Here is a 21,872-nt window from a genome sequence, read left to right on the forward strand (position 1 = left end):
AATAATACTACTAACCGTTGTAAAACTAATATTGTAATAGTAATACTAAACTAATACTGACATTTTATTGTGGTTTATCATGAAACTGGTAATCGTTCTATCCCAAGTTATAGGTTTAGATTTTTAACCCTCAACTCTTGTTTTTTTTTTTTTCTCTCCAAGGTCATATTTTAACATTCATGTGTCTGTAGGGATGGGATGGTATGAAAATTTTATATCACGATTATAGTGACCAAAATTATCGTGATTATCAATATCATCACAGTTTTGTTAAAAAGAGATGAAAGTGTTCAAAAAGAGTTGATGCTCACACTGAAGACATTTCAACAAGTTTTATATTTGAAAATCAACAAACAATCCTTTGAAGCATCAGCAATGAGGATACACGGAGATAATTAACTTAATCTTTATTAACAGGTGCAGAGCGGACAACGCATCTTAACACCACCTCAGCAGCTGACATGCTGACCCCGGAACAACACTCATCAGAAGAAAAGGTAACATAAGTAAACCCATGCCGCCCTCTACTGGACAACATTCTCTAATGCATCCCATTTTACTACACTTTCCTTCCTTATAATGACTGTCGTCAACGCATTATAACACAGTTCTCTCGCTCTCTCGTTTCAAGGCAAGGCAAGGCAAGTTTATTTATATAGCACATTTCATACACAATGGCAATTCAAAGTGCTTTACATAGAAGAAATTAAAATAATGAAAGGAAATAAGAATAATTAAAACAGTTTAGAAAAATAAAATAAAATACAGTACTTTTAAAAAATAAAAAAGAATAATTATTATAGATCTTTCTTTCAAAGGATTCCCTTAAGACTTAAATCTTTCAACCTTCTTTTAACCTTCAATCTTCTTACGACTTCCATCTATCAACTTTCCTTTAACTTTCTTTTCTCCCTCATTTACTCACACGTTCTTTCCACTTTCTTTAGCACTTTAGCACTGCGTTCACATTCTTTCTCAGACGAAAACTTTAATATCGTCATTTAAATACTGTTCTACTTTCAAACCCACATTAATCACTTTCACATTATCACCTTCTGAGTGGGCATTTACAGTTTCGGGCTAAATGCCCTGCTGACATAGGAGAAATTAAAATAATTAAAAGAAATAAGAATAATTAAAACAGTTAGAAAAATAGTGTAAAATACAGTACAGTACAAACAGTCGGACGAACAGCGGCACAGTGCTCATTCAGTAAATGCACAGCTAAACAGAAGTGTTTTGAGTCTGGATTTGAATGTGACCACTGTAGGAGCATCTCTGATCTCTTCTGGAAGCTGGTTCCAGCTGTGGCTGGCATAATAGCTAAAAGCAGACTCGCCATGTTTAGAGTGAACCCTTGGTATTTCTAGCTGATATGATCCTAATGATCTGAGTGATCTGTTGGGTTTATATTCAGTGAGCATATCTGCAATGTATTGAGGTCCTAGGCCATTGAATGATTTATATACCAGTAATAATACTTTAAAATCAATCCTAAATCTAACTGGGAGCCAGTGTAAAGACCTGAGGACTGGTGTGATATGTTCATATTTTCTGGTTCTGCTCAGAATCCTGGCGGCAGCGTTCTGTATGAGCTGCAACTGTCTTATGGTCTTTTTGGGAAGGCCAGTGAGGAGTCCATTACAATAATCCACCCTGCTGGTGATGAAAGCATGCACAAGTTTCTCTAAGTCTTGTCTGGAAACAAAGCATCTAATTCTTGCAATATTTTTCAGATGATAGTATGCTGATTTAGTTATTGCTTTGACATGACTACTGAAACTAAGGTCTGACTCTAGTGTCACACCAAGATTCCTGACTTGATGTTTAGTTGTTTGACCCCTAGAGTGAAGGTATGCGTTCACTTTGAGAACTTCATCTTTGTTTCCAAACGCAATAACTTCAGTTTTGTCTTTGTTTAATTGAAGAAAGTTTTGGCACATCCAACTGTTGACTTCGTCAATGCATCGGCACAGGGAGTCAATGGGGCTGTAATCGTTAGGCGATAGGGCTAAGTACATCTGTGTGTCGTCTGCATAGCTGTGGTAAGCAATTTGGTTATTTCTCATTATTTGGCTCATTGGGAGCATATACAGGTTGAACAGGAGTGGCGCAAGAATTGAGCCTTGAGGGACTCCGCATGTCATGGATGTCCACTCAGACTTATGGTCTCCTATACTAACATAATAACCTCTCCCATCTAAGTATGACCTGAACCATTTTAGGACTATCCCAGAAAGCCCCACCCAGTTTTCCAGCCTGTCAAGAAGTATGTTATGATCGACAGTGTCAAATGCAGCACTGAGGTCGAGTAGTACCAGCACTGATAATTTGCCTGAATCAGTATTTAAGCGAATATCGTTTATTATCTTTATGAGCGCTGTCTCTGTGCTGTGATGCGGTCGGAAACCAGATTGAAAGTTGTCAAAGTAACCATTCGAGCATAAGAATTTGTTCAGCTGATTGAAGACAACTTTTTCAATGATCTTGCCTATGAAAGGAAGATTTGAGATCGGTCTATAGTTGCTTAATATGGTCTTATCCAGATTGCTCTTTTTCAGGAGGGGCTTGACAACTGCAGTTTTCAGGGAGTTTGGAAAACTCCCAGAGAGAAGTGAGGCATTTACCACTTCTAGAAGATCTGCTTCTAAACTGTTTAACACACTTTTGAAGAAAGATGTGGGAAGTGTGTCAAGGGCGCATGTTGATGTTTTAAGGTGCTGTACGGTTTCTTCCAAAATTTTGCCATCAATTTCTTTGAAGTCAGACATAGTAGCTACTTTCTCAGGTGGTCTGATCTGTCTGACCCCAGTGCAACTCAAGGATGTGCTGATCACCTTTCTGATATTATTGATTTTCTCAGAGAAGAAAGAAGCAAACTCACTGCACTTGCTGTTTGAGAGCATTTCACTAGGAATCTGGCTTGGGGGGTTTGTCAGTCTCTCTACAGTAGCAAAAAGAGTGCGTGTGTTGTTTAAATTGCTGTTTATAATATTTGAGAAGAAAGTCTGTCTAGCTTTGCCTAGCTCCATATTGAAGGCATGAAGGCTGTCTTTGTAGATGTTATAATGGACTACAAGTTTTGTCTTCCGCCACATGCGCTCTGCTTTTCTGCATTGTCTTTTCATATGTTGCACTGCTGTTGAGTTTCTCCAAGGTGCTTTTTGTCTGCCACTCTTCTTCCTGACTTTAACAGGAGCAATATCATCAATTATATTTTTAACTTTTGAGTTAAAAGAATCAAGGAGAAAATCAACAGAGTCAGCAGATATGCTTGGTGTTAAGGATATAGCCTTCATAAATAGTACACTAGTGTTCTCATTTAAGCATCTCTTCTTGACAGACACAGATCTAGCTTCAGTGGCAGGAGAGATCAATATATCAAAGAAAATACAGAAATGATCAGACAGTGCTACATCCTTAATAAAAATCGATGAAATGTTTAGACCCTTACTGATAAGTAAATCTAGAGTGTGTCCATGATTGTGTGTGGGTCCATGTACATGCTGAGTCAGATCAAAAGTTTTTAAAACAGTTTTGATTTCTTTGGCCATATTGTTTTCTGCATTATCTATGTGAATGTTAAAATCTCCAGCAATGCCAAAACAGTCAAACTCTGAGGTAATTGTTGATAACAGTTCTGTAAAGTCCTCAGCAAAGGCTGAAGAATATTTTGGAGGCCTGTAAATAATGATAAGTAAAATGCGAGGAGCACCTTTTAACACAGTACCCAGATATTCGAAAGACGGGTAATTCCCAAATGATATTTGCTTACATTGATAGATATCTTTAAAAAGAGCAGCTAGACCCCCACCTCTCTTAACAGCTCTGCAGACACTCATAAAAGTAAAGTTAGGAGGGGCTGTTTCATTGAGGATTGTTGCACTGCAGCTGTCTTCTAGCCAGGTTTCAGTTAGAAACATAAAGTCCAGGTTGTTTGTGGTTATTAAGTCGTTGACTAGAAGTGATTTATTTTTAAGTGAGCGAATGTTTAAAAGTGCTAACTTAACAGTCTTACTTTTTGTCCCCACAGCAATCTTAGTTTGACATGTAGTAGGCACCAGATTAGTTGGGTTTGCTGTACGGCTATTGAAGGCCTTAGACTTTCTATCTTGTAATAGAACAGCAATAGAGAAAGATACAGGCACACTGGGTTCCCGCTTGTTCTGTAAACATTTGAGAAAGTTACTGTTATCATAACAGGAACCCAAAACACATCACTGAGAGCTGGTATCAGTTGTTTTTGGTTCACCTCGAGCAGATGGAGGAGGGTGTGGGCCCTGGCGTTTTGGCCGAAGAGGCCGAAGAGCTCTCACAGGAGGAGGGGGCGGGCGAGCTCGGCGCGCAGGCTTCGGTGTTTGAGGTGCCTGACGATTTTTGGTTGGTATCTGGGGGCTTGCAGCAAAAGAGTGGGATAGTCTGGTTCCAGCATGCACTAGTTGTTCCATTTTCTGTGAGAAGCACAGGAGTGGAGTCGCTGGCGAGAGTGAGAAAGTATCTGGTGAAAGGGGCTGTTGCTCAGGTGTTATAGGAGGCTGTGATATGCTGTCCTGGCTTCCCTGGCTGTTTTCCAGGAAGTCGTCCTTGGGTGCTGAATCTTGGAGCAGTTCTGATATGTCTGTCTGTGGTGAGCTCTGTGGGCATGGCTCAGCTGAGATTGTGTCCGTGAGCAGAGGTTGTTGTGGCGGAGTGGTGTTATCATTGTCCTTGTGTGATATGTCAACCGCATGTCCATCTTGTTGCTGAAGTGAAGTCCCGTGTTCATTCATACTGTTTCCAGGTGTGTGTGTGTCGTTCAGATTGACACACACTGCAGAAGGATGATTGAGGGAGAAGTCGATATTGTCCTTTAACACTCTTGAACCAAGTTTGTTTGGGTGATGGCCATCCCGATGAAATAGTTGTCTCTGACTCCAGAAAAGATTGAAGTTGTCAATGAAGTTTACTCCTTTTATATTGCAGGTTTTTTGCAGCCATGTATTAATCCCAAGCAGCCGAGAAAACCTGTTTGTCCCTCTTGCTGGGAGTGGTCCACTGATGAATGTTTGAACTTTCAGTCTTTTAAGTGTTTCAAAAAGTTCATTGAAATCCTTCTTAAGGAGTTCTGACTGCTCTTTATGAATATCATTCTTCCCCACATGAATTATGAGTCGATTTGCAGTCTTATGTTTCATTAGAATGTTCTGAAGTTCCCTGTTTATATCAGAAATTGTTGCTTGTGGAAGGCAGCATGTAGTTGTATCCCTGCTGCTAATGTTTCTGATTATGGAGTCCCCCACTATCAGAGTCCTGGGCTCGGCTGTGCTCTGAGCTGAGTGCCGCTGTCTGCTCGACCTTGAGCGCCAGTTAGCATCAGTGTTAGCTACTGGCCTATTCAGTCTGTGTTCGATCACATTCATCACGTTTGGGGATTCCTCATTTACATTCATTAGTACTTCAAATCTGTTCTCAAGATGTATAGGTGTTGGTGGGAGACCAGTGTTTGCCATCCTTGTCAGAGCTGTATCTGGGGTAGAGGATGCTACTGCGGTAATATGTGGGGCTCGTGACAATCTGATGTCTCGAGTGCCTTTGGGTCTCGCTCCCTGTTTGTGCCATCGATTTGTAAGTCGATCGGCTTGTTTCTCTACCTGTCGAGGAGCACTAGTTTCATGGGACTCACCGGCTATATGCTGAGGGTGTCCATGACGAAGCTCTGTTGTGTGTTCCGTCTGGTTTGGTGGTCCCGTAAATAACTTTGTTTCAAGAACTGCAATCCTTTGTAAAAGTCTGTGGCAGTTAGTGCAGCAAGTAGATTCCAGAAGAGGCATTTTCTCTCTTATCCTTGTAGGCAGTTGTGTTTTCCTTTCCCCGGAATGTAAGCTGGTCGGGTAGAAGAATTCTGCGTTTTTGTGATAATCCAAACTTTGTCGTTTGAGCACTGTGCTGATTTGCTGAAGTTAAAATTAGGTGATAAAAGGAGCTAAAATATAAAAATATAGAAGATAAAATATAAAAGCGATAGAGCAAAGCGCGGAGCAGTAAGCAAGAGCGTCCGAACGGTAGCTGAGCTGAGCAGGAAGTGCTAAACTTAAAATATCCTTCAATAAAAATATTGAAGGAATATTTTCATTCAAATACAACTTGCCATCGTTTCCGTTTTTAATTGTATTGAAAATGAAATCAGAGTTGATTTATTGTTTACAGAGTTTGATAATATTGTTGTGATCATCTTGTCAGGACGATTGTTTTGTATGCTGTACATAATGGATTTATAAACAGGTAAGATTTAAAACATTAATCTCAAATCAATGTCCCCGTAATTATGTGGTAATTTTTTTTTTTTTTTTATCGGTGTAATAAGTGTATAATGAATACACTATGTAAGGGATAATGTATAGTGAGGCGATTGTTATAGCGAATACAACCCCGACAGACTGATGCGGGAGCCTGTCGCGAATGTCACTTTTAATTATGTGGAATAAAAAATAAACAAAATCGGTCTAATAAGTGTATAATGAATATACATTATTATCCATTAAATGTCACTTTTTGTAAAGTGCCGGAGAAAGCAGGCGGAAGTGAGGATCTAAACGCAAGGTTTTAATGAAATAGACATAGAACAAATAATAAAGAACTTCAGGGATACAGAAACAAAACCACGAGCATGACAAGACTAGAAGCAACCCTTACATGTACAACAACTGACAAAGTAACAAGTGAAACTCAAGGGCTATAAATACAGGGACCAACAAGCTAAACAATATAACAAGGGGGTGTGGCTAATTAGAAACACCTGGGGATACTAATAAACTAGAAAAACTACAAAGGACTACAAAACATGACACAGAACAGGAAATAACTAAAGTCCACACAAGACGAGGGAAACACAAGACAGGAATCATTACACTTTTAGTCTTGGCTCAAAGCCACTTGCTGCGAACTTTTCTTTTCGGAAGCTTCACGTTTATTTCAAGTGAGTGATATAAAATAGTTCAACTTAAAACAACATTTTATGCCCAATTATTTCCCAGACGTAGTTTTGGTATTGAGGTCAAAGTTAACTTGCCTTGCGTTCGCTATACAACAGTGGGTGATGGTCACACAAGACGACTCGGCAGATTTGAAGTGTTTCTATTACAGTGACAGTTTCTTGTGCATGTTCTGCAGACAGGGTGACCATCCTTGATTAAGTTTCCCTCAGGACTTTTGTTGAAGCCAAAATATGACCACACCTCAGAACTGTTTCTCTGGCTGAAAAATCTCCCGAGCACGGTCACTGCCTTCCGCCATTCCTTCTTGAATAAAAAAACCCCAACATTGCGTGCTGCACGTCTGCATTAGACATTTTTGCTAGCTGAACAGAATTAATAGTGAGTTATTAAAATCGCGTTAATCAAACACGGTTTTAATGTTAATTAAATTTTAAACGAACCGTCAATACATTTTATCGTGGTTTATAGTGAAACCGGTAATCGTCCCATCCCTATGTATATCCCGTCTGTATGAGTGTGTAGCAGGTCTGTGTTTTATTGGTTGTTGTCTCCCCTTTTCCCACCATCTACACTTCCACTTTTCCACAGCTTTACACGCCCATTTTTTTTAGACTTTTTCCAACTTTGAGGTGTGAACGACCAGGCTAAACAGGGGTTTAATGACACTTCAAGTGAAATTCCAATCTAAAGGGAGCGGACATGATTTAATATGAAGGGCACTGCGAGCAGCACAGGGAATAAGAGAATAAGGGAACATCGATACATCACTTCACAAGAGGAGTGAAAATCCCAAAATGTCACTGAGACGTCACCGGTCTGAACTAACCAGAGCAGAGCCGTAGAAAGAGTTTTTAAACGCCTCTTCGATGGAGGAGTTTACGTGTGCATTCGAGAATTCATAAATGTTGCTAGGCACTGTCATTTATATATATATATGAAGAGTTCAGATGCAAAAGCCTCTAAATGCCATATGAAATTTTCGTATAAAATGATAATTTTTATCAAGCTCGTATATTTAAATTCAATAATTTCACTTAAATGACAATGAAGATTACCTATTAATTGTCATTTAAGTGAAATTACAGAACTTAAATATACGAGCTTGATAAAAATGATCATTCTATAAGAAAATTTCAGATGGCATTTAGAGGCTTTTGCATCTGAACTCTTCATATATATTAGGGGTGGCACGGTACATGAAAAAACATCCGAACCGTTCGGTTCGCTTGTCTCGGTTCGGTGCGTGTGTGCGTCGCGCGGTTCGCACGGTTCGACGCATGCGCAATGTAGCCTTGTGCCCGTGCTACTGCTAATACAATGCTAAATCATAAATCAGACAAATGTAGAATAACATTACAATGTCCAGCAATCGATTTAAATAGTACACTGGGTTTACTTAGACATTTAATGAGATCAACTCCACTAGGCTATATGTTGTTTTTTTCACGTGAATAAATAGGCTACATAGATCGACTGTTCCACGTACCGGTATGTACTTTAATGGTCCAGTAGCAGAACTTGCCAAGCGTGTCAAAGGTTCTGAGTTCTAATCTGCACTCGTATATATTTTTCTTTTTCATCAAAACCGATTATGTTTATCAGCGGTTGTATATCAAGCAGGGACAGATTTGTATGAATTTTGTTTTGTGATTTCATCGGAACGAATAGAGTAGCCTAGAGTCTCCTCAACGGACTGAAGCGCGCGTCTGAGTGAAGAATGTGCGGCCGCTGCGGTGTGTGCGCGAGCCACGAGAACACTGTATCAGCGCCACTGATCGCAACGGCAACGAGCACTTTGATCACTTGATTAAAAAAAACACATTTCAGCGCTAGATTGCTTCTTATTTAACAAACGAACGAAACGAATACTTTGCTAGTTAACTGGAAATGTTTTATTTATTTGTATTGGTACATCCGTGCTGGGACATAATATCAACCCTGGCAAAAAGTGGTGACAAATAACTGTCCGACACAGCCCACGGGAAATGAGAAGCTGCGTTTTGCAAACACACCCCATTTATGAAATAAATTAATTAATAATTAGATAATTCAGCTATATATCATATGCTGAAGTAAATTTTTGGAGTGTTAAAGATTAAAAGAAAAAACAACAACAAGAACCGTACAGAACCGAAAACCGTGACCCTAAAACCGTGATACGAACCGAACCGTGGGTTTTGTGAACCGTGCCACCCCTAATATATATATAAATTCCTGAGGTAAATAAAGTAAAAATAAAGTAAAGTAAAAAAAAAAATATACATATATATATATTTTTTTTTTTTTTTTTTTTTTTTTTTTTCATATATATATATGAAAATGACAGTGCCTCAGCTGCTTCTTACTTTCTTTAGTTAACCCAATCCAAATTAATTATCATATTGAATGACAGTTTTAATTTTAAATCTTCTTTGCTAGAAGTTTTAACAGTTATAGTACAGCCTGGAACACACCAAGCCGACGTTGACGAACTAGCGCTGATGAAAGCCGACTGTGTTGTTGCCTCGCGTTGGGGTAAAAAGCTGCACTTGAACACACCATATGTTGACGGAAGTCGTGGGATTTCATGTGTTGCGTGATAGTCCCAAGTCAATATCTGCCTAGGAAATCGCCTAGTGTTAATCTGCATCGCTATTTGTACTCGTGAATACGCAGGCCACAATAAGTAATTAGGTGGGGTTTTTTTTGTGGTTTTTTTTTTACTAAAGGATTCCATTCATTAAGCTAAGCTAAGCTAGAGCTGACCCTGTCAAACTAAAACTGCAATGAACCAGCTTCGGGGGGGCCCAGCTTGCAAAAGGTTGAGAACCCCTGTCTTACACTAAATCTGCACTTTGTTCTTTATGATGGGATAATTTACAAGTTATAGTCAGAATTCAGCCAGAAAAAGCGCGAACTGAACAAAACTCTTCGTTTCAGCGATGACTAATCTGAACGCCACTGATTGGCTGTCACACTCAAACTCAACGGAAACGTGTGCAATTGGTTATAATGATCAATGCAGCAAAACTAAATCTGATGGAAATGCCGCAAGTCTGATGGATCGAATGAACGTTAAGTATTGTTGTTTGTTTAACCAATATTATCACTTAAACATATTCTATTATATAAATATTTTGATACAAATTTCAAAGACTTTTCCATAATGTACAAACACCCCACCCTTGGTTATTATTTTTTTATTACTGATCTGCATGATTCAGGTGGGTCATGAATTTAGGCTGAAATAACCGGAAATTTAATCCGGAAGAATCACATCCCTGAACAATTATTTTGCTCAAAAATTATAATCATGCATTATTAATCATGAATATTCTCATTTGAGAAATTTCATTTTACATTTCTTCAGAATTATTGCACTTTCATGTAAGCATAAAATTAAGAGAGCATCAAACTCATATGTTTCTCATAAGTTTTTCCTGATTTACACATTATGAAAAACTGGCAAAACCTTATTGAGCTTCTCTCAAAAGCTAAAACTGTGAACTTCCAAACATTAATTCCAATATTTTTTTATAATTAATGTTTAAATTTTTCTATTAAAACAACAAATAAGCCTTTGTATTGTAGCACAGAGGTTGCGTAAGTGCATTTAGTCAGCAACCACAATCCCAAACAATATAGTTGAGATATATGCATGATTTATTACAGTTCGCCCTTGAGAAGGCTTGCTCGCAGATTTATGCTCAGCAAACTGCCCAAGTGGCCTTGTGAAGGAATGACACTTACTGTATGACACTTTCATTTGAGCAGAATATCACAATAGAGATTACTAAACTCCAACATACATGCGTGACTGTGTTTTTCAAATCATCAGCAGAAAAGTTTTTTTTTTTTTGTGCAGAGCAGAGCGAGCGAATAGTTGCCAGATTGGGGAGATCAAGTAAAACACTTGGCAGAAAATGTATCCATTTAAGAGAAAAGCTCTAATTGGAGGAATTTAGGCTCTTGATATCTGGGATCCAAGCATTAAAAAGTTATTGGAGGATTGTTACCAATTCTCAATATCGAAAATATCCAATTAAATAAAACATCGTTTCAGGATAAATAATCAGTGGGCTGTTATGCATAATTGAGAGAAGCAGAAACATACATGATTAAAAATGTTTTGTGACAGTTTTTAATAAATGTGATAAGTGATACTGTTTGAAGGCAAAAGCTTGGATGGGTGAAAATTGCTTTCCAAAACAACAATTGTGGCTGTTTGTGTGTTAATGTCTAGGATTGTTGTTGATATTTAACATTATAGTAATGAACAATATTAAATATTTTGAAATGCAGTGCTGTTATAATAACATTTTCTCTCAACTGTGATGGGGTATTTAATTTTTTTTTTTTTTTTTTTTGTAAATTGAGTGTGAAATAAAGTTTTGGATTCACAGACATGTTTGAGAAGGTTATCTGTTTGGGTGATCGGTGTAAGATGGAGGTCTCTTAAAGAGTATGTTGGGAAATGAAGGAGGGAGTTCCAGTACTATGTCTTTGTGAGGTTTCTACAGCTTCTATAGTATCAGAGTCTATACATTCTTTCCTCAACACATTATCACTAACAACTGGTCGGATGCTTTGTCAGGACTGCTTGTTGTCACTTTTTAACACCCTTCAGTGTTCAAAAACTATTATAAACTCTCAGTCTCACACACACACCAGACAGGATGACTCTTACTGGTCCACTTACTTGAGTTTGTCCAGTGTGCAGTCTGGATGGTTCATTGTATCAGAGAGCAGCTTCACTCCTGATTCTCCTGGGTGATTGTAGCTCAGATCCAGCTCTCTCAGGTGTGAAGAGTTTGAACTCAGAGCTGAAGCCAGAGCAGCACAACCTTCTTCTGTCACCATACAGCCAGATAATCTACAACAGCAGTAAGTGTTCATGTTAGTCTGCTTCATTGTTAGAGAATATACACTACAATAAACAATATGGCTCTTCAAACCATCAATTAATAATAATAATAATAATAATAATAATGAAACTCTCAAATTAAAAATATGATGGAACAATGCAATCACCTGAACTTGTACTTGCCGAAGAAGCAAATTAAATAAGCTATTAGGGCATTTTGGCTATCTAAACATGATTCAGGAGTAGTTGAAGACAGGTATGCAATATGCAAAACATTTATATGAAAAGTGTCAGAAAAAGTGGCGAATCCACCGCTTCATCCCCATCCACACCCAGATGAAAGTAATCATTTTATAAACATAATAAATAGCCTGTTACTTTCTCCTATCCAATAATCGCAATAAGCTAAGCACTTTGTTATTTTGATCTCAACTCCAGGTCTCAACTCCAAATTAAAACAATAAAAACCATTTTGACACTCTTTAACCCTCTGGGGACCAAAAACGCGCCCGCGCGTTTTGCTCGTTTTTTTTTTTAGCAATGAAAAATAAACACAAAATGCTCTGTTAATTTTGATCTTTCATTTTCGTGTAATACATCAATCGATCCTGTTCAGTTTCTATTTTTTTTCTGTATACTCACAATAAAAATAAAGTGTTTTGCTTTTTGACAAATAAAGAAAAACTAACATGATGCTATTTCTGCCTTCTCTCTGCCAGTAAACTCCCATTTGAAACGCGTTCGAAAATTATCTATAACTCCGCGAAAATTCAGTCAAACAGGGAAACAGACCCACGGGCATGAAGCTTGAGATCGCAGCTTTTAAATGAAGTAATTTATATAAAAAACAAATATTATCAGCTTCTGTAATCTGTATAAAAAGAGAGCGACTCCAGTCGAGCTCATTACGAGATGATTCACAGTAATTTGACCACGCCCCGGAGAGCGCGTGCTATTCAAACGCAAATTCTGAGAACCATTTCAGTCTGTGAAACGCCCCCACATCAGCTGTAAACAAAGAGGCATAATATAGCCTACCTTATGGAGAAAATTTTCCGTGCTGATATGAGGAGCAGATCCCGCTGAGGAGTGAGGTAGGCTAAGTTATCCTTTCTCAAGTGTTAATGTGGAATAACGTTATGGAATAACGTTAGTGTAGGCCTATGTAAACAAAAAGATGAATCGCGTTTCTATAATATGAATCGCGTTTCTGTGAGATGAATGAAGGGTACATATTTGTAAAGACTGTTTAGCCTAAATATGAATCGCGTTTCTGTGAGATGAATGAAGGGTACATATTTGTAAAGACTGTTTACCCTAAATATGAATCGCGTTTCTGTGAGATGAATGAAGGGTACATATTTGTAAAGACTGTTTAGCCTAAATATGAATCGCGTTTCTGTGAGATGAATGAAGGGTACATAATTGTAAAGACTGTTTAGCCTAAATATGAATCGCGTTTCTGTGAGATGAATGAAGGGTACATATTTGTAAAGACTGTTTAGCCTAAATATGAATCGCGTTTCTGTGAGATGAATGAAGGGTACATATTTGTAAAGATACTTTTCTGCTCATATATATAAAATACCATTTTGTCAAAAATAAAGTCATAGACTAAGATGTTCCAATGTTGGCTATATTCAAACTAATGAATACATATGATAAAATGTAGGCCTATAATCTTTTTCTTTTTTTTTTACAAAGAAAGAGTACTTTTTTTGCAGAAATATTGCTGAAATTGTAATTATTGTTGTAATTGTAACCTTTTTAATAAAATAGCAAAACATATTTACAAGATAGATGTAAGCAAAATCTTAAATGGTCAATATAAGTCTTCTTCTAAATATATAGGCTATTTTGTCCTTGCATTGTGGCTCAGTCAGTGTCACACCTGAATGAATGGCTAATTATGCAGAGTCATTATGCAGAGTGGGTGGGACTGGGTAATCTAAGGTGTAAACTACTCCTCCCCCTCGCATATTGGCTTTCCAAGCAAAACCTGTTTTACACCATTTAAATCAATGTATTTTTTTTTTGTGAACGATAAAGCAAGACTATTTTCACATAATTTTGAAGCTAGAACTCCAAGAGAAAACATCCATTAGTCAAAAGTCTTGTGGGCACATATTTTGTATGAGTTTTGTGGTCTTATTTCAGCAACTTTCATTTTTATTTTTTTAAATAACCACGCATAAACATTATTCTCTTAAAAATACAAACATCTACATACATGTTGCTCGCATATTATGGTAGGCCTGTTTGTGCTATATAGAGTGAATTTACACCTTTGCCATTAACATGTTTATAAATAACTGAAAAAAGCACAAATGTCAGAGCATGTCAGAACATCTCAAGGGCCCCAAAAACAGCTTGGTCCCCAGAGGGTTAATGCATATGACAGATCGCTACAGCCACATATCTGTTTAAGCAGAAACATGGAGCGCACCTGAACTGATCATCTCTGCATCTGTGCATCTCTGCACCTGAACTGATCATCTCTGCATCTGTGCATCTCTGCACCTGAACTGATGATCTCTGTATCTGTGCATCTCTGCACCTGAACTGATCATCTCTGTATCTGTGCATCTCTGCACCTGAATTGATCATCTCTGTATCTGTGCATCTCTGCACCTGAATTGATCATCTCTGTATCTGTGCATCTCTGCACCTGAATTGATCATCTCTGTATCTGTGCATCTCTGCACCTGAATTGATCATCTCTGTATCTGTGCATCTCTGCACCTGAATTGATCATCTCTGTATCTGTGCATCTCTGCACCTGAATTGATAATCTCTGTATCTGTGCATCTCTGCACCTGAATTGATCATCTCTGTATCTGTGCATCTCTGCACCTGAACTGATCATCTCTGCATCTGTGCATCTCTGCACCTGAACTGATCATCTCTGCATCTGTGTCTCTCTGAACCTGAACTGATCATCTCTGTATCTGTGCATCTCTGCACCTGAACTGATCATCTCTGTATCTGTGCATCTCTGCACCTGACCTGATCATCTCTGTATCTGTGCATCTCTGCACCTGAACTGATCATCTCTGTATCTGTGCATCTCTGCACCTGAACTGATCATCTCTGTATCTGTGCATCTCTGCACCTGAACTGATCATGTCTGCATCTGTGCATCTCTGCACCTGAACTGATGATCTCTGCATCTGTGCATCTCTGCACCTGAACTGATGATCTCTGTATCTGTGCATCTCTGCACCTGACCTGATCATCTCTGTATCTGTGCATCTCTGCACCTGAACTGATCGCTGTACTACTAGTTTGTCATGAACGCTACCTCTGAAAATCCTCCTGTCTGCCACCGGAGGCCTCCCTCATCTGAGTATTTAGCACTTGGACTACAAATCTCAGAACTCACATACCTGGACTGATTGCACAAACATTTGTTCTCGTTTTAATGGACTATTTAAGCACTGAGCACGCTAAGCAAAGTACAAAGTCGTGTTATGCCATGGCTAACATTTCTGAGCTTTTTTCCCAAAATGTATCTATTCATCAATTTAGAGATCCATATTGACATATCTCATTTACTCGCAGAACCAAACAGATTATCTAATCCCCTTCACCAAACAAAATTCTATGAACTTGGCAATGACAGCGCTAGGATGGACACCCTCTGGGAACTGGTCACAACTAACTAACATTTGAAATAGGCGGAAATGTGTCACAAAGGCATTATTGAAGCTGCTGATTCAGTTCTACTCGGCCGCCATTGAGTCTGTTTTATGCACTTCCATCACTGTCTAGTTTGGTTCAGCTACAAAATCAGACATCAGGAGACTACAACGGACAGTCTGGACTGCGGAGAGGATTATTGGTGCCAGGACATGTACCACCTGTTTGAACTGTTACCGTCAAGACGGCTCACTCGGATCACTCGGATCACTGGCCACAAGAACATCTAGGCACAGGAACAGTTTCAATTCCCCTTCTGAACAGTTAACATTCCTCCCGAGGCATATGCCTGTAAGTGCAATTGTTTACACAAAAGTATAATCTGTAAATGTTTATTCTGACTAAACCCAACTGTGACCTTATACTTTTTTCATATTTTTTTATTTATATTTTTATTCCTAGAATTTGTATCACTATGTTTCTTGTTGTATTTGTATTTGTACATGTGCACTAGAAGCTTCAGTACCAAGAAAATTCCTTGTGTGTGCAAGCACACCTGGCAATAAAGCTCTTTCTGATTCTGATTCTGAACCATATCCACATAAGACGATACCGAATATACATATTCAGTTTAAAACTCTTATGTTTACACAAACATTCGCTTGTGCAGAGCCGCGGGTCTTCCTTGCATCTGTTTATCTTACATATAAACAACTCAGCGACTAATCGTAATCAGCAGCAACTGCAATATAAACAAGATAAATAAACACTTGCTTTTAGTCATTGACGCACACAACTCTGGCAGGAATTGGGAAAAACAACACACAAACCATCTCTCTATGATAGAGCGAATTGCATTGCGATTTGATTAGAGCATGATCACTATGTCGGCTTGTTCTGTATATTTGTTGGATGTATAATACTGGTGTCCAGCAGATGGCGCTGATGACCTCCTCTTCTACAGTCATACTTGCACACAGCGAAATCTTCTAGACATCCCCCTTCTACCCCTGCAGGCCTTCTACAGCCACAGTCCATTCCTCAACAACCTTGGTCACACATTGCTATGGATTTTGTCACTGATCTCCTGGCCTCCCAGGGTAACACATATATACTATAGTCATGAATGTTTTTCTAAGGCATGTCGATTAACACCTCTATGTAAGCTCCCAACAGCTTTCGAAACAGTAGAACATTTCATCCACTACATGTTTCACTATCATGTACTACCTGAAGATATTGTCTCAGACCGGGGTTCCCAGTTCACATCTCGTGTCTGGACGGCCTTCCATCAATTCAATTTAAATATAGGCCTCACCTCAGGATATCACTCACAATCGAACGTAAAAGCGAAAACCTAAAACCAGAACTCACAAGGTTTCTTAGATTATACTGTCAACAGAATCCCTCAGACCTGAGCAGCTTCTTACGCTGGGCTGAATATGCTCAAAATTCCCTTCAAAAACCCTCCATTGGCATTACCCCTTTCCAATGTGTCCTGGGATTTCAACCACCTCTATTTCCCTGGTCAAGGGAACCCTCTGAGGTACTGGCCATTAATGACTGGCTCTGACAGAGCAAGACATTGTGGAACCAAACACACGTCCAGCATCAACGTGCAGCAAAAAGACAGAAGAAACAAGCCTATCATCACCGTCGTTCCAACCCCAATTATGATATATATATATATATTTTTTTTTCACTTGATTCTGTGAGTCGGAGTGAACACCTGTGAACAACCCAATTAGGCAGCACTAATCGAGTCTCATGAATGCAGTCACACTTTTGTTAAGTAACAAATTACATTGTGTTTTTTTTTTTACTATATGACACGTTGAATATATTCTTTTTGAATATATGACACGTGTCACATGGGACCATTGATACTTTTGCCTCTTTTTTTAGCTTGATGCTGTTTGCTATTCACTCCCATTATGTGAATGGGTGTGAGCTGGATTTTTTTTTGAAATTCTCCTTCTATAGTCCAAAAAAAAGGCATACTGCATTAGAACAACAGCAGGGTGAGTAAATGATGACTTAATTTGTGGTGAACTATCCTTTTAAGTGAGTTGCATAGAATATTAGAATATAACACATTTACATATGCATATATGACAGCTTACTGTTATTTTGCACAGGCCAGTTGAAATCCCCTTAAAGGGGTCATATAATGGTACATGGACTTTTACAAGTTGATTGTACTGAAATGTGTGTTGGCAGTGCCTGTACACAACCATCATAAAATGATAAAAATCCATCCAGTGTTTTTTTTTTAAATCTCCTTATATGTTTTACCCTGTCTCAAATCAAGCTGTTCGATTTTGTGACGTCACAAAATCGACGCCCCTCCCACGATTGTTGATTGACAGCAGCGTTTCAACACAGACCCGCCCTCGCTCGTGAGCGAGCTGTCTGTCATCATAGTCCGCAAGTTATTGTTGATACCCTCACTGGAGCACTGTCTATGAGCAGAATGGCGTCTAAGCGATTGTGGTGTTCTGTTCTTGGGTGTAATAAGGAACACAGCAGTCATTTTGATGTGCCTAAATCCAAACCGCTGAAGACGCAGTGGCTGAGTTTTGTTTTTGAAGGGAATATGCCCAAAGCATTGACGCGGGGACTCCCCACGATCGCCCATGATTTCATGTTTGTGAATCATTTCACACCAGACAGCTTTACAAATGAGAAAAAAAAGGATCGGTACCTTCCAGCTGAACCTCCAGAAGAAGTGAGGTTAATGTTTTACGTTATTAACCTTTGTATTAATATTTATTAATCTTTGCAAATCGCTTGCACGCTTCAAGATGAATGCGTCTAAGGTTTACACTCAGGGTACATTACAGCATGTTTTCTATGTACGACGTTCTCAATATAATTCATAATCCCACGATTATAATGAACAACGCGTTATGGTTATTGTGTTATCATTTCAAACAGTGTGCGCACAGAACAGAGGGGCGGGGTGAGCAAAGCTCATCATCATTTAAAGACACATGCACTTAAACGGCGTGCTGAAAACAGAGCTGTTTTTGACCAGGTAAAATTAGTGTTTTCTTACAATACTAATGAGAATTTTTTATTAAAGTATATTACAAACTTTTAATTTAGACCCTAAAGAATCATATTAGCTTGTACAAAAATGGCATTATATGACCCCTTTAAATACCTCAATTTGTTGAGTTGACAGTTTGGACTCTTAAGTCCAATAGAGAGCAGCCTAACTCCTGAATCCTGCAGGTCATTGTTACTCAGGTCCAGCTCTCTCAGGGAGTTTGGTGACTGTAGAACTGAAGACACAACTTCACAGTGCTGACCACTGAGATTACAGTCTGTTAATCTGAAAAAAGAGAGGACTCTGATTAATGCTGGTGTTCCCACCAGATCACACAACTTCCTTGGTTAACCAAGTTCAACATACAAGATTATGCTGATTGACATTCTTGTCTTTTGTAAGGAAGATTCACCAATTAAAATATTTCATGAACATTATGTGTATAATGTTTTATTTCCTTGTTTATACAATCCTTTATAGTGGAAAACGAGTTTAATTAGTTGAATAGTGTCATTAAAAATTTTTTTTTTTTACTTTTTGCCTTATTTATTGATAGTACTGTGACACATTAATATGTGAATTTTATTTGTATTACAATTTTCACAATACACATTGTTTTAATGCTGTAATTAAACTCTGATTATAGTGGTTCTATAAAAAGTCATTAAAGCGTATTTAGCTAAACTATTAGCCTACATGAGAGGTATTATGTTCATATTTAAAATCAGTTGATATTATGTTCATATTTTCACACTCACAGAGCTTTTCTGCAGTTCCTCAGAGCAGGTAACAGTCTCCTTCGACCCTCTTGTGATGATGTGATGTTGTACTTTTTAAGGTCAAACTCATCCATCACCTCCTCTGACATCAGGATCATGTTTGCCAAAGTTGAACATTGTGCAAGAGAAAGGATGTTCTTACTTGTTTGAGATTGTAAAAATGCCTGCATTTCTTCAACAAGAGAACTATCCTTCATCTCAATCAAGCAGTAACACAGATTCATCCATCTTTCAGGGCTGACATTGTCTTTTGGACTGTCTGTCTTTTCGTGTTTTTTAAGGTTTTGGATAATTTTCTTGATGCTCTTTTGGTTTTTCTGTGTGTGAATCAGCACATCCTGTAAGAGTCTCTGATTGGACTCCAGCGAGATGCCATGAAGGAATCGAAGGAAAAGATCCAGGTGTCCATTTTTACTCTTCAAAGCTGTATTCATTGCTCCCCTCAGAAACACATCCAGAGAAACACACTTACACAGAATTCTGGACTTTCCTATCAGGAACATTTTAATAACTTCACTGTTCTTGCGTAAATAACAGAAAAACACATACAGTGCTGCAAAAAACTCCTGAAAGCTCAGATGTACAAAGCTGTAAACCTTTCTGTGATAAATCACAGATTCCTCCTTAAAGATCTCAGTGCAAATCCCAGAATACACTGAGGCATCAGTGACGTCTATGCCGCTCTCAATCAGGTCCTCCTCATAGAACATCACATTGCCCTTCATCAGCTGATTGAAAGCCAGTTCAGCAAGTTTCACAATCACTCCTCTGTTGGACTGCAGGAGTTTCTCTGGATCTCTCTCCTCATACTTCTGGTTCCTCATACTAGTTTGAATGAGGAGGAAGTGTATGTACATTTCAGTCAGAGTTTGAGGGATTTCTGCACTGAGATCTTGTTTCAGGATGTTTTGAAGCACAGTGGCTGAGATCCAGCAGAAGACAGGTATGTGGCACATGATGTGGAGGCTTTTTGCTCTTCTGATGTGTGAGATGATTCTGCTGGCTTGATCCTCATCACTGATTCTCTTCCTGAAATATTCCTCCTTCTGAGGGTCATTGAATCCCTGAATTTCTGTCACACGGTAGATGTAGTTTGAGGGGATCTGATTGGCTGCTGCTGGTCTGGTGGTGATCCAGATGAGAGCAGAGGGAAGCAGATCTCCTTTCATGAGGTTTGACATCAACACACCCACTGATGAAGACTCAGTCACATCAGAAACTTTCTCACTGTCTGAAAACATCAGTGTAATTCTGCTCTCATCCAGACCATCAAAGATGAACACAACTGTACATTCATCATAAATGTTTGAGTCCAGATCTTGAAGTTCAGGATGAAAGTCCAGCAGAAGTCTGTGAAGACTGTACTGATGATCTTTAATCAAGTTCAGCTCTCTAAATGGAAGCACAAACATGAAATCTACATCCTGATTGGCTTTTCCCTCGGCCCAGTCCAGAATGAACTTCTGCACAGAGACGGTTTTTCCAATTCCAGCGATGCCTTTAGTAAGAACAGTCTTGATTTTGTCCTTCTCTCTTCTCTTCTCCTCATATCCTAGTTCAGGTGAAGGATCAAAGATGTCATTGCAGTTGATTGGAGTGTCTTGGAGGGTCTTGTAACTTTTCTCCATCTGTAACATCTCATGTTCTTCATTCACTCCTTCACTCTCTCCCTCTATGATGTACAGCTGTGTGTAAATCCTGTTCAGGAGGGTCTGATTCTCTTGTAGTCTGATTCCCTCAAATAAGCTCTCATACTTGTTCTTCATGCTGGTTTTGTGCTGGTCTTTGACTCTCTGCAGATCATCATGCACTGGCTGGTGAGAATCGAGCTGCAGGGCTGCTTCTGTGTCATGATGACTGATGTGTTTCTGACAGGAGGAGGATGTGCTGGTCTGACAGGACACATCTCTGATCTGGTCAGCTCTCACACCACTGAAAACACATTAAGAAGACAGAGACACAGAATCCTCTGTTAAAATAAATATGAAAATCATACCACATGTAGAAACTGTCTTCCTAATATATTACATGGAGATCCTCAAGGTTCTGTTCCGGCACAGATTTTGTTTACCCATGTTGCCAACAAACTGCAAATAATTATGCACATCAGGCATTTGGGGGCAGATAATGACCTGCATATTAAAAGTAATGAGACATCAATATTTCAGTAGTCAAAATGTTCGAATAAAAGAGAAAGGCAGCTACGATTATTGACCAGATTTACCATAAACCATTATTTTAAAATATCACAGAAACACTGTCATGAAGAAAAAGCAGTGTTCATGTGAAATGATTACATGTAATTGATTTACTTGTAAATGCTGACAGATGATACTTAAATCAATTCAATTTGAAATTTGAATTAAAATTTTTCAATTTGATTCAGATGGTAAATATCATATTAAGTTTGGTGTCCAACTTAGATATAATCACTATATTTATAATGAATCCATTATATTTAAAACAAATTATATTAATCATATAAAATATCACAATTATTGTTACTACTGTAAAGCCAATATAATTTTTTATGGGATCTTATTCAAAGCTTTCAGAATCTTTAGTTTTAAATATTTTTTTCTGTG

At 38.5% G+C, this 21,872-nt stretch overlaps 1 protein-coding gene and 1 long non-coding RNA gene across 6 annotated transcripts in view; both read right to left on the minus strand.

The window, feature by feature from the left end:
• The window catches only part of LOC309510091 (NACHT, LRR and PYD domains-containing protein 3-like), a 168,530-nt gene that overhangs the window by 130,007 nt on the left and 16,651 nt on the right, over window positions 1-21,872 (minus strand). For 4 of the 5 annotated variants that reach the window (XM_082185023.1, XM_082185022.1, XM_082185025.1 and 1 more), the window contains 3 exons: window positions 19,267-21,219; window positions 18,623-18,793; window positions 11,653-11,826 (listed from right to left, as the gene is read on the minus strand). The exons of the other annotated variant lie outside the window; for it this stretch is intronic. In XM_082185023.1, coding sequence (XP_082041149.1) covers window positions 11,653-11,826; window positions 18,623-18,793; window positions 19,267-21,219 — 2,298 coding nt within the window. The remainder of the gene's footprint in view (window positions 1-11,652; window positions 11,827-18,622; window positions 18,794-19,266; window positions 21,220-21,872) is intronic. 5 annotated transcript variants of the gene reach the window in all.
• On the minus strand, window positions 14,209-18,616 carry LOC309512658. The gene is made up of 3 exons (XR_014211129.1): window positions 14,745-18,616; window positions 14,634-14,707; window positions 14,209-14,411 (listed from the first exon to the last, which is right to left on the minus strand). It is a non-coding gene; the product is annotated as an uncharacterized lncRNA (long non-coding RNA).

This window comes from Leuciscus leuciscus (assembly GCF_965113295.1).
Source record: "Leuciscus leuciscus genome assembly, chromosome: 1".
NCBI classification, from domain to species: Eukaryota; Metazoa; Chordata; class Actinopteri; order Cypriniformes; family Leuciscidae; genus Leuciscus; species Leuciscus leuciscus.